This window comes from Girardinichthys multiradiatus, chromosome 13, assembly GCF_021462225.1.
Source record: "Girardinichthys multiradiatus isolate DD_20200921_A chromosome 13, DD_fGirMul_XY1, whole genome shotgun sequence".
NCBI lineage: Eukaryota > Metazoa > Chordata > Actinopteri > Cyprinodontiformes > Goodeidae > Girardinichthys > Girardinichthys multiradiatus.
This window is the reverse complement of record NC_061806.1, coordinates 29,322,748-29,340,172: the sequence shown is the minus strand read 5'-3', so window position 1 is coordinate 29,340,172 and position 17,425 is coordinate 29,322,748. Positions and strand designations below refer to the sequence as shown.

Sequence of the window (17,425 nt, the reverse complement as noted above, 5' to 3'; positions counted from 1 at the left end):
AGAATATTAAGTTGTTCCCATCGATGATAACCTCATCTTCATGTATCCCAGGTATCCTTAAACCTATAATGACGCTGACTAAACCATCATTTATCAGACTGTGTGACATCGCTGCACGTTCTGCACTGAAAATATGCCACACAAATCCGACTGAAAAGATACATCTAAAAACTGAAAATATAGTCATGTGGTGCTGTGGCTTACAATAAAAAGCTTTATTTGTTATGGTCTGGTTTTACTTTAAAATATATTGGCTCTGAAAACTTAACACACCTCTGTTTAAATGTATTTTTTGTGATATAAGAAAATGAGACCATGACAAGCCAAGATTTACTCAGATGTGTCCTTTACCTACGTTTGCAGAGAGGTGCATTCAAAGCATTGCCAACATGCCCAGGTCTGGCTGCCCAGGCTGTTTAACCCTGAAAGCAGACTGCAAGATGCTAAAAGTAGTCTCCAAAAACCCTAAAATGTTATCATGGACCTACAGCAGGCTTTTACAGCTGCTAATATTAAAGTGCATACCTTTACAATTAGATAAAGAATGCACACGTTTAATTTTCATGTGCAAGGAAGAAACTGTGCTCTCTTAGACATTGATATATGAACATTTCTACTGAAAGAACTGCATATATATTGCAGTGTGCAAATTTCTTTACATAACTGTATATATGTACATAACTGTATATATGTACATAAGTGTATATATGTACAAAGTAAAGATAGTTATCAGTAGCTAGAATAAATATGGTATAACAATGGCATTAGAAAAACTGGACATTTCTCCAAAACTGATGCAAAGACTAGATGGAAACTGGTCAAGAAGGCAACCGAAAGGCTGACAAAAGGCAACACTCATGAAAATGAAGGAATTGATTGAAGGAACAAGTACTGGCTGTGTTCTACTTGTGACAACAATTGCATTCTTCAGAGAGATGGAGAATGCAAACTCTTGTATTCTCCATGCACCCTTCACCAAATGCATTTAGTGCTTAAAAGGCAAGCAAGGCTGTTGTACAACATCACAGTTGCTTCACAATCCTGTTACCCTCTAGAGTTCATCGTACCTACAGGTTTATTACTCCCTCTCAAGTGGGCTAGGGGGCATAGAATTGGTGGGGTGACTTAATGAGGCTTATTAAACACGTGTAGATTTCAGAACGAAGGAATGAGCTTAACTAATGAAACATGGTGGTGGTAGCATCATACTGTGGGGATACTTTTTTCAGACAGAACTGTGTTTTTTGGGGAGCTGGATGAAATTATGAAGAGCTCAAAAAACCAATCAATTCTGACCCAAACCCTACAGTTTCTGCTAGAAAGCTAAAGATTAAGAAGGATTTCCTATTTCAGGATCACAGTGAGACCGAGCTTTCATCCAAATCAGCAAAAGATCAGCTTAATTAGTAAATAAAATTCCCAAACCACTTTATCAGGAAAAAATTTGGTTTTGACCTACTACAGTCCGGAACTCAATCTGAACAAAATCCTGTGGTGTCACCGGAAGAGGGCTGTAGTGGCTTGGTGGCTACTTGAAGAATTTTGTGGATTTCTGGAGTTCCTCTGGCAGCCGAGAAGACCTCTAACATGTTGATTTTTATCTCTGAACTCTCTTGTTTTCATAGAAATTTTAGAGGCAGACTTTTCTAGGCATGTAGTAGATGATACGATCACAGAGGCTGCAACAATATATGCCGACATGGATAGAGGAAAGAGAAGCAGCTCTGCAGCAGCATGAAAATAGGAATAAACTGCACTTTAAGAGAGGATACGTTGAGCCTGCTGAAGCTCTACATTCACTTGTTTCTTTAAATAAAACATCCAAAAGGATCCAGGCAAACCTTTGTGGTAACAGCTCACTTTGTTGCATCTGCCACAGCTTTAAAATGTGGAGGCCACAATAAGATCAGCTGTTGTTGGAGTTCACTTATGTTTTAAGTGAACATTTATGAGCCTGTTTGGGAAAAAACAAGCATGAGAGCTGCGGTAATTTAGGTCAAAATTCAGCTGCAGAAATGTTGCCAAAGTGCCTCAGTAATTGCTTAATTGCAGTGAATGTTATAAAAAAACAAGTGTCTCAAAATTCAAGCCAAAGCCATTTTCCTTAGTAAGAATTATAATTTTCGAGGAAGTCAGGCAAAGTCTCTGCTCTTTGTATGTAAATGGTGAGGCTGTTGGATACACCGAAGCTGAAGGATATGATTCGGTGTTTGTGTAAGTGAAGGGTTGTGCTACTCTTTACAAACGGTGTGTAGTCCAACTCCGAGCGTTCCTGAAGACAGCTGTTTTATCTTGTAAACAGATTCTGTTGAATTGTTTCAAAGGCTCTCTCCTGTCTTCTCCACTTGACTGCTTGTTTCTTTGCTGTTTTGTGTTTTGCTCTCCTCTGCACTGATTTCTGTGCATGCAGCTGAACAAGCCGTCAGAGCCGCCCACAGCCACAGAGATTGTGCCTCTGAGCCCAGGAGATGTTTACTACGAGCCCACGGGGGGAGAGCCTGTCACAGTAACTAACACACACTATATATGCACAAACACAAATGTGCACACAGATTTAAAACAAGGATTTTTAAGACTGGGAGACATACGGTGACAGAACTGTATGCATATGTGGAACAATATATGCTGTTTTTAAGGAGTATGTGTTGTGTGCTTTGTTCCAGTCAATCAAAAGTTGTTAAAGGGGTAGTTCAGATTTTCTTGAAGTGAAGTTGTGTGGAGTAGTTAGGAAAGGTTTGTAACTTTTCACCAGTACAGTGTAATTTTAATATACTCATGCTTAGGTCTTTTTTGTGAGAAAGGTTTGGCATTAACACTCCTTGCAGAACTACTAGATATGGTCGCCACATGTCAATGACAAAAATAAAGGACTTCTACCAGGGCCACACCGGTTGTTCCTCCTGTTAATGCAGCAACTACGTTGTGCAAAGTCATGCAACATTGGCACATTAACAAAGCTGAAATCATGGTCCCTGTAAAGAATACCTTATAAGTGTTTTGTTAATAAGAACATGAAGATAAAATGAAAGAAAACCATTCCAAAATGTTTTCAACTATACAGAAATACACAACAAATTACAGTCAAGTATGACAAATTAGGAGATGACATCATTAAGCAATGTTTAGGACAGCCAGTAGCTCTTTCCTTTTCCGAGGAGTTTGCATCTCCAGGTAATCAGACTATGTTAGCTGCTGCAGTGCATATAGTATGAGTGACACAAACTGTGGTTTGGTTAAGAAAATAGAGATGGAGTCTGGAATGCAAAAGTGGCTAAAGTTGAATGGCATTTCAAACAATAGGTCCTTCAGTAGCCGTTAGCTTAATTAACAGAATATCTTGTGTAAAATATGCCTAATTTAATGATTTCAGAAATACCCAAAATGGGCCAGAACATGATATATGCCTAAGTAAAAAAAAATTTAAATAGTAACACATGCATCTTTAATTTGAAAAAATACTGTCAGCTCAACAACAGTCATATTCAGAAAAATGCACGTTTTTAAAAAGACTTAGGTCCCTGACTCTGCTTTAAGTAGCTGATAGCTTGACTTTCCCTTGACATTTCATCCCAGTTGTCCTAAGTAAATTCACTGCAGCTGCTGTTTGCTCCAGATGAGAAACTGAGTAATCATGACTACTCCACACAGCCTCACTTAAAAAGAAAAAGAAAGTATTTTTAACATGAACTTTACCTAGAATCCATGAGTATGTGGGCCCCATGTGAGGACTTTGTCCAGGCTGGACAGGTACTTATCGGACCTATGAGCTTCCTAAATGGGGCCCAAATTAACTGACTGAACACACCTATTGGCAATACCAGCAATCTCCCTATGTAGGTCTTATCTGAGTCTCACATGAACATTATAACCCACACGGGCCCCGTATGTAAACAGTAGTTAACACCCAGGGTATGAAATGAAAGTGGCTCTAAATTAAACAGCTATATACATTTAGTTCCTGAAAACAAGAATTTCAGTATAGAAATAAATTATCTTCCATGAAACCTCTTCAATGTAGACAATATGCAAACCAAGAGGACTAAAAAATGAAATGTCCCAAACAACTGAGGACAAAAATACCCTATGCAAATATCACTGCTTTTAAAAGAATTTCCAAACTGCTGTCAAACAGAGGAAATACGTTTAAACACAGATTTTCTTAAGAATCTTAGGTTTATTTTGGATGCTTACAATATTTTCCTTTGCACTAAGACTAGCATTTATTCCACAAAAAACAAAAATGACCAGTTTGTTGTAGTTTTTAGTAAGTTTCTGACACTCCTAGGAATTCCCAGCCAATTCTGTTTATGCAAATATTTCAAGCTCCTTCAGATTCAATGTTTATCTGATGTTGACCTTTGTCTTCAGATTTGTCTACAGATTTGAAATGGTGTTTAGGGCAAGACTTTGTGTAGGTCAATAAGCAATGTTCACTTTGGTCTTCTGGAGATTGGTCTTTACCAGCAGCAATGTATATTCCTGTTGGAAGACTACACCCAGATTTGTTACTGAAGACTGCTTTAGGTTTTCTTTTAAAATCTTCGCACATCATTCTTTCTTCAGTATTATTTCCACCTTGACAAGATTCCCAGTTCCAGATACACTGAGGCCACCACCATGTTTCACTGTTCTTTTGTTAAAAATAATATATATGTTTAACATATATATAGTTTTGTTTGATCTGATCAATAGACATGGTTCCAGCATCCAGGATCTTTATCCAGGCCATCCTTACTTCACTCTAGCTTGAAGGTGTCTCTTCTACATAGGTGGAGTTTTTCTTGCTCTGCATTCATGTGCAGATATATTGTGATGGTCTTATTTCAGACAATGATTCCTGGCTTGGCTACGTCATTCTTTGTCGTCCTGGTAGGTGTTCTCGGCTCTTTGGAGACATCTCTCACTAGTTTTCTTAATGGGGTCTTTGAAGTGTTTTGCTTCCCACATCTGCCAGGCTCATTCTGTGTTGTGTGGTTCTCCAAATTTCTTGAAGATAGTTTCTGACTGACAGTCCTTCTTCTGCTTTGTGAGCAACCTGCAAATCTGTTTTTCAGGTCTAAACTAATTAATTTTGCTTTTGGCATGATGCTTTCTACATTGACCACTCAAACCATTTCTGAAGTTCCTATATCATGTGTACATTTTGAGAAAAACCTCAGTTTTTACCTGATTTTGCAAGCTTTGAGCATTACAAATGTAAAGCACATCTTTGCCCAACTGTGGTTTGTGCTGCTGCTTAATAATAAGGTCAGTTTTTAAGGGGGCTAATGAGGCTGACCCTGGTAGTTCTTATGTTATAAATTCTGTCTTGTGTGCAAATTAAAATAATGCAAGCCTCCTAAAAAACCTAGGATGTCTAAAAAACTGTTTTAGAATTTCTGTCCTCATCACTGAGGAAATTGTCATTAAACACTTTTTGATGCTTTTTAAATGTTTAGCCGTAAAGAGTGCTGCTGAGATGGTCAGCTTTCAAGTTCCTATCTCCTCTGTAGGGATTAGAGACTGCATCAACACTAATGCATTTTGTTTTAAAGCACATAACTTTTGCTAAGACCCCAATTGGCACTCTTGGAAACTTTGCTGACCTCGTTTTAGTTTTAGGGATTGCTTTTTAGATTGAAACCCTAAAGTCCAGCATAAAGGAAACAATGGACCAGAACTCTGGGACAGAGTCCAAATGGCTCGCAACAGTAATTTTGTCCATCTCTGGTTTATTAGATCACTTATAACTTAACTATGTGAGCAACTGCCTTGAAGTTAAATACAGCCCTGGATAAGTGTAAGCTAAGAAATCTCTTGCATTGCTTTCTGTTAATATTGTAGCTCCTCTGATGTACTGTCGAACACTAACCAACCAACAGTTTGTTTCCATTTTACACTGGCTCTTACAAGTCCTGAGTGAATGCTCAGATTGTGTCACACTGACTAGCTAACTGAGCTCTCTTATAGAGCTACATAGACCAACTGGGTGATACATAATGTCCAACTAAATGTAAACATCCCTTCCAGGGATGAGAGATTTTTGTGCAAAAGAACTCTCCTGTTTTATCTCATCTGACGACATTGCTGGAACATCTATGTTAACCTCTTTTAGAGCAACCATTGCTTATTTTCTCACCTAACGCATCCCTAGCTGCTCGTAGCCTGAAGCCAGGTACAAATGATTCCCCTGTGATCTCACAAATCTCTTGGGAATCCATTTTGTCCAAAGTGTGGCGTGTCGTTTCTATACTAAAATAATCTCAGACAAATAATTTGTTTTCATGAAGTAGTTTTTTTCAAGATAACCTATCTTGCCACGCTTTGAGCTATATTTCAATCTTTCACAAAAAAAAGCTTTTGCTTATTATGGTATCTAGAATCACAGCTTTATTTGCATTTGAATTGGGACTGCAGAAAAGAAATGCGATGCGGCCTCCCCAGTAAGAGTAAAAAGAAAATAGTTTCAGTTGTAGGGTTAACATATCAGGACATAATAAAACTGTTCTAGTCTTCATCAGGTTCTAAAACTATTTAAATTTAACCTTAAGCTTCAACATTTATTGAACAAAGATGAAGAAAAACTGGAAAAGACGTGTGGGAAAAACTAAGTTACAGTCATTTAAAATCTTGTACAATTATCTTAAACAGAAATACATTCATGTAGTCATCTTCTATAAGACATATCATACGTCTCTTATATTCTACAGAGGAGTTCCTGGTAATTTAATGAATGAAAGCTGTCCAGGTTATGTGGTTGCTATTCAAGCCCACATCAACTGCCTTCCACCACTGTGCTCCACAGTTGGTATGAAGTGTTTCTACTGATATGCTGTTTGCTTTTCTGCAAATATAGTGCTGATCATTATGGTCAAATATATCTAATTTGATCGAATTGGCCCAAAGGACATTGTTCCAGAAGTTCTGTGGTTTAGATACATGCAATTTTGCACACCTAAGGCATGCTGCCTTTTAATGAAGTTACTTTTTCCCTTAACCCTTTCAAACACACCAAACTTTCCATTTTCCCTGCCAAACACATTTAAATTTACCATGCTGTAGCCTGTAGAATCTCAGATGAGGATCTTGGGTTCTTGTCATTTCTCTGAGTATTGCAAGATCTGACCTTGGGATTAATTTGCTGGGACGTCCACTCATGAAAAGATTGGCAGCTGTCTTTAATGTTTTCCACATTGGAACAACTGGAATTTAAATGATCAGAACCCTACCCGGATTGTTGGACGGTTACAGCTTCCCATTTCAGATTATTGCTGTTGCCTTCATGACCTGGCATATGTTCTAGACCTACAAACTAACAACACTGTTGCTTTTGCAGAGGTGGTCACAAAGATGATGATAGCCTAATAAAGTATATTTGGTTCCCTCTTAAATTCTGTGGAAGCAGCATTGATGGAATTCGTCTTTTTACACAACTTCTACATGTTATTTTGTTTTTATTTCATAAAGAATGGCAGTGTGGAAGGTGTTATATGTTTTTGTACTTTTTGTAACATTTCAAGAATTTCAGAACCTGGTGAAGACCAGATTGTTTTTATACAGACCTGATATGAAAAACGTTGTATTTAAACTGGCGTTTAATTACTTTTCACATTACCATTTATGTTTATGAGAAATGATAAAAGACAGACATTTCATCCAGTTATTTTGTTAAAGCAAGAATACTTGCTTTACTGTCCTAGTTCAGTTTCTTTATCGGCATGCTGTTTAATGTCAGGGCTTTTTAAGAATAATTAAGACAGGGGTGTCCAAGGTACGGCGTTTGGGCCATTTGGAGCCGTTGGAATGATTTTATTTGGCCACCAACCCCAACTCAAGAATAATACACATTTGCAAGCACTGGCTGGTAATGGAAAAAGAAACAGATTTTTTTTTAGGATTATATTACAAATAAAAATAAAAATATTAGGTATAATATAAAATATGCGTCTTTTATTAATGCCGTTTTTTCCTTTCAATTCATTTTAAGTAGGTGCACCCATTCATTATATTTGGCTAGATACAACGAGTGAGCAAAATATCCTCTTCTTGTTGTATTTTTCCTTTTTATTTTTTGAATAAACCATCATTTACTGATCCATTTTCTGCATTTTTTTTACAATACTACTTGCTTAGTTATTATAGGGGGAAAAGGAAAAAAAAGAACACCATAAAATAATTTTTGAAGTTCTTTCAGCTTGGTGATACTGGCCCATGTGGCAAAAGGTTTGGACACTACTGATTTAAGCAATGCAGAATCACAACATTGTTGAATAAATAACTCCCTATTTTTAGTGGAGACTCTTTGGCCTGAAAAAGTTCTTATTTTATTTGAGAATGGCCTGGCTGCAGCTAAAGATATGAACCCACACAGCAGGTGTCTGTTTTAAATTACATGTCACCCTGAGCCTACCCCAAACCCTAACCACCCAAACCCAACTAGTGCTGCGTGGAAAAACATCAGTGTGTCATTTTCCTCCGCTTCTTGCATAGTGCGTCATGAGGAAGCTGGTGCCCATCTCCAGCAGTCTACGTGTGAGAGGCTGGGTACACCCTGGACAGGTCGCCTGTCCATTGCAGGGCAACACAGACACACACAGGACAAACAACTCAGTCACACCTAAGGGCAATGTAGAGAGATCAGTTAACTTAACAATCATGTTTTTGGACTGGGGGAGGAAGCCAGAGTACCCAATGTAACCCCACTCATTCACGGGAAGAACATGCAAACTCCATGCAGAAAGACCCCCAGCCAGGCAAAAACGTTTTTAATCAGAAAAAAACAGAATAAAAATAAATTATTATCAGTTACAAAAATCCACAGAAAAGTTTAGCTGGGGCCTAAACAGTTTCCGAACTTAACTTGTAGGCTAAAGGGATTTTTCTTCATAATATTTCAGGCTCTAAACATGACTGTGTTGAACTTTTCAGATCCTGGATGAGGAGGCCACCGAAGCCCTGAACGGAGGAGCCCCTCCAGTCCTAAATAAGGATGCTGCTGATGGTCACCATGGCAATGAGTCATCCAATCATGGGCCCTCGTCTGCCAACATTCCTCGTGGCGAGAGCTTTGTATCAACCCCCATGTATGTGTAGCTGTAGCAACAGAACCACTGCAACAGAGGCATACGAGAAAGTTTCAGGTCGCCTAAATTAGCAAGAAAACAAAGCGAGAGGCCATGACACCTGTTTCCCCTTTTTTTGTAAATTTAACCTTTAAAGTTTAAAGCAACCTGCTTATGGATGGTTTTAGTTTTTAGTTCTTTTCCAAGCTACTTTAACTGGGTAACATGGATTCAGCGGTATTCACGTTTCCTTTTATGTTTACAGCTGAGCTAAAGCTTGTAGCTTGGGTTGATATAGAAAAACCCAGTTAGCAAAAGTATCAAGCCTTTATTTTTCTCTGTTTTTGAAACTATTGTGAAATTGAGTTTGATTACATTGCAATCTTCTCAAGCCAGAAAGCCTTTGAAATCATATGTGATGTTGCATAAGATGAGGCGGGCTTTGAAAATGTGTGCAGAGTTGGCGTAACATAGGTGAACTGGAGCTCTGATTGGTGAATAATTAAAATCCACATTACCACCAAAAACAGACAGAATACTGCCTATTCTTGGGTGTTAGGATGAAACATTTTATGCAACATTTTGTGCCATGACTTTTAGCATCATGAATTGTTATTAATATATGGGAGGGACGCTGCTGAACCTCGGCATGTCTGTTTACAGCCATGGGACATAATTTAAACGTTTTTATTTGCCTCAGAATAAGATGAAAACATCAGGTCCTTTCTAGTATTAAAAAAAATTTCAAAAACTTGAAATTACTTTGTTTTCTTTTTAATCCTAAGTCTGGTCATTTGACCATCTGGGCAACTTCAATTTATGACAGAAAAACACGCTAAAACCTTTCCTCCAATCTGTTTCAAAAATAACAGCTTTCACCAACAGAAAGTATTCACACCCCTTCAGCTTTTACAAATTTGTTATGATACAGACTTCCTTACAGGAAATTCAACAATGAAATAGCCCTTAATGACAAAGTGGAAACTTATTGTCAGACATTTGTGTGAGTCTTTAAAAATGAAACATTTAAAATGAAACATTTAAACATAACTTGTCACACTCATGGCCAAATACTTTGCCGAAGCACCTATGGCAGCCACAGCAGCCTCAAGTTTGGTTTGGTATATCTCTGCAAGCTACCCAACACTATTATTGGATGATTTGTATCAATTTGTCTCCAGATCCTCTCAGGATCATTGAGGTTGGATGGATAGCATCAGTAGACAGATATGTTTAGGTCTTTCTAGAGAAGTTCAGCTAGATTTATGTCTGGGCTGTGGCTGAGCCAGTCAGGAACATTCACCAACTGCTCCTAACCTCTCCTTTCTTATCTTGGATTCATGCTTGCGTCACTGTCATGTTGGATAAAGAATTGTCGCTTCAGTCTGAAATCCAGAGACGCTAGGAGAATCTATATACTTGTTGATCATTATCTCATCCATGCAGACTAGTCTCCCAGTTCCTCAACATGGATCAGATGTATTGAGGCTCAATTTTGAGTGCCATAACAATAGGTGGATATTCTTATGTACCTCTTATGTTTAAATGTCAACCAAACTTTGCAAAAGTAACCGAAAACATGTTTTCAGTTTGTCGTTATGGGCTGTATTGAGTATTTTTAGGAGAACAACCTTAAAATAATTATCTTATATAATAGAAAAGTGAGTTTTCTGATGACACTGTTGTCTAAGCAGCAGAGGCTTTGTTAGCACCTACAAAGGGGACAATACATAATTCAAAGCTCTGTAACCTGGCAACCTCACATAATTAAGATGCTGGGATCCATATTGGTTGTGTTAATTGCAAAAGCTGGTGGCACTACAGCTGTGTGAACCAGCTTAAAATACACACAACAGGGTTCATCAAAATTCACCAGCTGTCACACGAAGACACCAGTTTTTGTTGTCAGACCTCCTTTCATGAATCACACTGTTGTGAATGATTTAAAAAATACATATATATAGAATGTGTGTCATAAAGAGTAAAAGTTGAACATATGTTAGAGAAAAATTGCCAATACACTTATTTCAACCATCTGAAATGATTGCCCTTTCTTATGTATGCAGAACATTTTGCATTTTAACTACTAGGAGAAAAAAGTTATCTCGCCCACCCTGCCCTGCACTATGTCCTCTGGCTGAAAATAAAATTGGTCTACACAGATGTCAAACGGTACCAAATGATAAAAATTGTAAATAGCATTGATAATATTGATTTATAATATATTGTTGGTGAAATGTGTATACATAAAAATAAACAGGTGTACAGTAGGTGTTATTAGTGCCTCTGTACAGGGGATGGAAGTCAACTAAACGTCAAAAGAGCAACTAAAAAACAAAGTGTATATTAATATTTTGCTTTTCACAAGTACATTGAAGTTGTCACTTAATACGAAGATGTTTTGAGTATAAAAAATAAATGGTGTGGATTTTATTCCTTGTTCATATTGCTCTGCATGGCATGATCAGTGGCTTGTTGAAACACTTTCCTGAGGCTGTTTGCCTAAAAAAAATCCTTCATTTGTAAAAGCATTTCTGAATATCGGAAAAGAACGCTGCTTTTTTATAATCTGTGTCTCAAGCATCTGTCATAGTCATACACACCACAAGCTTACATCTAATCTAAATCGTGTGTTCTTTTGTGTTATGTGACAGCTCCCCAGTCTGCCTGTGTTTGTCTTCAGCACAAATCCAAAAATACAGTAGGCACTAAATTGCCATTTCTCTTAGCCACAGAGTGCAACACACATAGAAACGCAATCCTTTTTTTTTTCACCATGCTTTATCTTTCACAATTCACACAAATCATCCTGACCTCATCATGTTGACTGTCAGAAAACAGACTGGAGCTGACCATGTCAGTAATAATCACCCACTAGAGCACATAGGCGGTGGATAAACTGCAGATTTGTAGAGCTGGTCAGTGCGTGTAAAGGCTGAGTGAAAGATGAGATAGATAATCTCTTACTTTTTCTAAACCGCTGGCACCTAATACACTTTATTTTCTGACATATGGCAATGATAAAGGGAAAAACCTTTTTTTATAAGCAGAAATTTGTAGAGTAATCAAATTTAGTCGAAATCTTTCCTGCTGTTGACAGCGTCCAAAGTGACAGCAGTGTGAAGAATCATTAAGAAATTCTCATTGAGGAAGCAAATTGCTGCTCGATCTAACAGGTAGTCAGAGAATTACCACCATCTGAAAAAACTTTAATTCAGAAATTTTCAGGCCATTTCTTTTTTCCATTTTAATTTTTTCAAGAACAGACTGGTTAAAGTTCAACTCTAAGAAAAACATATCAGACAGCTTCTGTTATCTATATTACAGGTAGCAACACAAACATTCAGTTAAATAAACACCATAAACAACTCTAATACAAAAGTGATAAGCTAAAAGATGCCTTAAAAATAAAGTTTGTGATGTTGTAAACAGGAGTCAAATTGATCCTATTTAGCAGAATAAGAAGGAAAATCTCATTGGGAAGCGAATTGCAACTTAAGCTAACTGCTACATAAGCTAACAGTGACTCAGCAAATTTCTAAATTTTTAACAGCTTTAGTCCAAAACGTTCAACCACAGGAGATGGTGTATTTATTTCCTCTTTGTTTTCTCGAGTAGCCTGTATTTGCTAATGTGCACTGATGCTCAGTGAAACAACTTCCACCGCATTATTCATTCAGAAGACCTCTATATTGGATAGTTTTACTTTGCCATGTCTGCATTTTTATTAACAGCTTCAGGCATTTTCCCCTGGTCTCATCCCTCTCAGGCATGTTCCAGCTTAATTGTTTGTCAAAATATTTGCTCTTATCAGTGTTGCCAACTCCCAGTGAGTTGCTAAATTATGTCATCATCTAATTTAGCATAATTAGCAATGCATATGTAGGCTAATTGTGATGGAACCTGTGGAAAAGAATGATCATGTTTTGGAAGAGACCAAAAGTGAGTTTACATCAGTTTCCAAACATCTGTCATAAAACCATTTGTTTTGAAAAAAAAAAAAATCACAATGGGTGTGAATCAAATGCTTCAGGTTCTAATCTCAAGCCTGGAACCATACTGCCCATAATAAACACAAGCTACATTTTATAGTAATTTTATCATACCACTTAATGTTTTTTCTAATTCCATGTGTTCAGCAGACAAGAGAAAGCCAGCACAAACAAGTGTCTCAGGTAAGAAGTTGTAAAACTTTACTAATGTAGGATTTGCTTAGATTATTTTTAAAAAGTTGTTAGTTTACAAAACTTTGCTCCTGGATGGCCTTGTTTTAAGTAGCTGTTAGCTTGATTAGCTGTTAGCTAAAGTAGCAGTCAACTTTCAGCATTTCTGCATGATTCTTCTCAAACTACAGCAGGTAAGATACAAACTGTTCTCAAGTGGAGAAAACCATAATTAAAGAAAACATCCTAGTTTTCACCTCAGTGTCCCCTTTTCCATAACAGAAAGAAAGCCAACAGATTTACACACTTATTTTTGAATGAAATTGCACACTTTCTGGCCAACTGTAAATTTGGTTTTTTTCTAAAATATTTATTTGTTCAGAAAAAAAAGGAAGGATACTAACGGAGTAAAATGTTTTCAAATTTGTCTGATTTTAGGCTCTGCAGTTATTTTCATAAAAGGGAATGTTTGCATGCTGCATGGATATTTTGAGGGAAAAAGGCTCCATACTTTGCAGAGAGGCTTGTGTCACCTTAGCAGCCCAGCTTTTTAATTCGCTTTTCTGTTGCAGTGTTGGACAATCATGTGTGATGTATTTCATAGCCTTGCTGTAGAACAAAAACTGTCTTCATAGAGGGAAGTAATGTGATGCTTTCTGCCTCTTTTTGTCTGTAAGTTAATTTCACAAAATGAATGAATGTTTAGTTTCCTGTGGATTAATGTGTTTAATGTGTTTGCCAGCGGGCTGCTCTTGATAGATTGAAGAAAAGGGGAAAAGACAATCATCAGGATACATTAAATCAGAGGCCAATGACTCTGCAAGCATTCAGTTATGAGTTTGGCTCTGCCGTCTCATTTGGGGAATCATTTGGTTTTACCCTGCACCTCACCTTTAAAAGCAGTGTGTCATTTAGAGGTACCTTAAATTGTATTATTTGCCAATTCCACAGACAGTCATGAAGGTTGACACTTAGAGCAAAAACTGCAAAGAAATACAAATTTGTGAATCTGCAGATGGGCTGGCTAAAGCTCCATAATGTGAAGGTACGGCAGTAGTTCCAGATAAATTGGTTAACAGATAAACACTCTATTTGTCCCTTTGGTCTCTGTTTTGCATTGTGGCCAAGGTGCTTGCTCAGTCTACCCACCTCCACAATTACGGGTTAAATGCCACAAACATAAGCTGTGCATGTCAACAATGAGGTTGTTCTGTCTGAATCCTCCACTTCATTTACACTAATCTCCTCCATCGTTTTTTTTCTTCTTCTTCTGTCTCTCTTCTTCATCCTTTGTCACTTCAGCTTTTCATCACAGAGCCAGACGTGCCTTCTTTTGTTATTTTTAGCTTTTCAATTCTCTCATTCTTTTTCATTTGACAGTAGAACCGCTGGTGAAATGAGGAAATACATAAACACAGAATGTGTTTGAAAATAAAATGGGAATGCTGACAAAAAGCCACTCTCATACACTGGAAATGTAATCCTATTTTTGTGAACGTTATTGATTTCTTTTCAATTTTTTATGTATCACTGATCACTTATAATTTTGTATGCTTTTGGGGAATTATATTGTATATGTTTTTGAATTCATTGTCTTGTCAAATAAAATGTAAATCAAAAAGATTCTGGGTTCATCTGGTCATTTACTGTCTATAATCTGAACTTTCAAAGTTGTGTTTTGCTTTACACCTTTATAGTTTGATTTATGTCCGTTTTCTCAGTATTTGTGCCAATCTTCTGTCACTTCTTCAACAATAGGCATCAAAAGAAAAACAGTTTTGTCTTTCTTTCATAAATAGAACAGTCCTTCATGAATCCAAAATATATTTCCTGTTTAGTGGACAGTACAGGTACAAACCTAATGTTTTAATAGGATCTTAAGCAATTAACTAAAGATATTACAAATTTGAGAGAGGAATACATGGTTTTTACAGGTACAAATCTGACAGCTCTAAAGAAAAACCAGTGCAAGCAACTGCTTTTAGAAGACACCTAATTAGAGTCCAGCTGTAATTTATTCTCACTATAGAGGCAGCTATTCTGTGAAGACCTCAGAGGTTTCTTAAAGTCCATTAGAGAATAAACGGTATCATGAAGACCAAGAAACACAGCAGACAGGTCAGGGAGAACATTCTGAAGAAGTTTAAAACAGGGTTCGGTTTTAAAGCAACATCGCAAGCTTTGAACATCTCACAGAGCTCTGTTCAATCCATCAGCTGAACATGGACAGAGGACAGCCAGTCTACCAAGACATGGACGTCCATCTAAACTGACAGGCCGAGCAAGGTGTGGGAGAAGCCTCTAAGAGGCCCATCGTACCTCTGGAAGAACTGCAGAGTTCCACAGCTCACGTGGGAGAATCGTCATGCAATACTTCTGGCTTTTATAGAAGTGAGTAAGTGGGTAAGAAGAAGAACTTTATACCATAAGAACTTTTCAATTTGTCAAAAGCCATGTAGTGGACAGGAGAACCATGTGGAAGAAGATGCACCAGACAGATGAGACCAAAAATGTTTTTTTTTTTTGCCTACATGCAAAATCCATTTTATGGAAGAAAACATGAATGCAACATCCCCATTTTGAAACATGGTGATGGCTGCATCATAATGTGGGCCTTGCTTTTCATGGGCAGGGACAGGGAAGCTGGTCAATCGATGGGAAGACGAAGGAGTTGCAGGACAATCCTGGAAGAAAACCTGCAGCAGCTTCAAAAGACGTAGGTGGAAGGTTAACATGCAACCAGAGTTACAATGGATTGGTTGACATCAAAGCATGTTCATGTGTTAGAACGGCCCAGTCAAAGTCAAGACCCAAATTCACCTGAGCATTTATGGCAAGACTTAAACAACAGTTTCTATCTAACTTGACTGAGCTTGATGTATTTAGCAAAGAAGACCAGTCTCTGGACATGTAAACTGCAGTTGTAACTGAAATAAGAGATGTTCCTAGAAGGTGTTGGCACAGAAGAGCTTAGTACAGACGCTGGCCATACTTTTCAGGGTTTTATTGGTGAAAGAAAATTGAAAACCACATATAACGTTCTTTGTGCTTCACAGATATGCACTACTTTCTAACATAAAATACATTGATGTTTGTGGCTGTAATATAATAAATAGGAAAATGTTCAAAAACGTGATGACCTTTTTAATGATACAGAATTTCTACAAGAACAAAGAAACTTGCTTCTCTGAAATTACCATCTTTTACTGCTTTCCGTTTTTCCATTCACACATGGTTCTCGTACTCGTACTCGTTGCTTCCGCTTATCCGGGACGGGTCATGGGGCCAGCAGACTCAGCAGAGATGCCCAGACGTCCCTCTCCCCAGACACCTCCTCCAGCTCCTCCGGGGGGAGCCCAAGGCGTTCCCAGGCCAGCCGAGAGACATAGTCCCTCCAGCGTTTCCTGGGCCGTCCCCTGGGCTTCCTCCCGGTGGGACGTGCCTGGAACACCTCCCGAGGAAGATGTCCAGGAGGCATCCGATATAGATGCCCGAGCCACCTCCAAGCCTCTCCCGGTTGCCCGAGCTCCTCACCCTATCTCTAAGGGAGTCCCCGGCAACCCTATGGAGAAAGCTCATTTCTGCCGCTTGTATCCAGGATCTCGTTCTTTCGGTCATGACCCAAAATTCATGGCCATAGGTGAGGGTAGGAACGTAGACCGACCAGTAAATCAAGAGCTTCGCTTTTCGGCTCAGCTCTCTCTTCACCACAACGGACCGGCACAGTGCCCCAATTACTGCGGCAGCCGCACCAATCCGTCTGTCGATCTCCCGCTCCATTCCTCCCTCACTTGTGAACAAGACCCCGAGATACTTGAACTCCTCCACTTGAGGCAGGAACTCCCCTCCAACCTGAAGAGGACAAGCCACCCTTTTCCGGTCGAGAACCATGGCCTCTGACTTGGAGGAGCTGATCTTCATCTCGCCGCTTCACATTCGGCATCTCTGCAGTTTATAAAGTTATATCATCTGTCTATGCCTAAATGGGATTCCCAATATTGAAGCAATCTTGATGACAATCACTTCTTCTTAAAGGAATTGTTGATTCTCTGCTTCCTTCCTTAGTACCGATACAGGTGCCATATTTTGTACTGCAAGTAAGAAGAAGACAGAAAAGATTAAGCAAATGCTGAGTGTTTTCTTAAAATTCTGCGGTTAATGAATTCAGACACAAATTCAATTGTTTTTGGAAAAGTTACACACAAAAATGAGGCGCTATTG

General features: G+C 38.3%; 1 protein-coding gene across 3 annotated transcripts in view; it reads left to right on the top strand.

Annotated features, from left to right (window-relative positions):
• pvrl2l (PVR cell adhesion molecule related 2 like) overlaps positions 1–14,827 on the top strand; it is a 396,229-nt gene extending 381,402 nt beyond the window's left edge. For 2 of the 3 annotated variants that reach the window (XM_047383829.1, XM_047383828.1), the window contains exons 10-11: positions 2,411–2,506; positions 8,908–14,827. In XM_047383829.1, the coding sequence (XP_047239785.1) occupies positions 2,411–2,506; positions 8,908–9,072 (261 nt within the window). In that variant the 3' untranslated portion in view covers positions 9,073–14,827. The remainder of the gene's footprint in view (positions 1–2,410; positions 2,507–8,907) is intronic. The other variant, XM_047383830.1, reaches the window with a different exon arrangement.
• Positions 14,828–17,425: the final 2,598 nt, after the last annotated feature.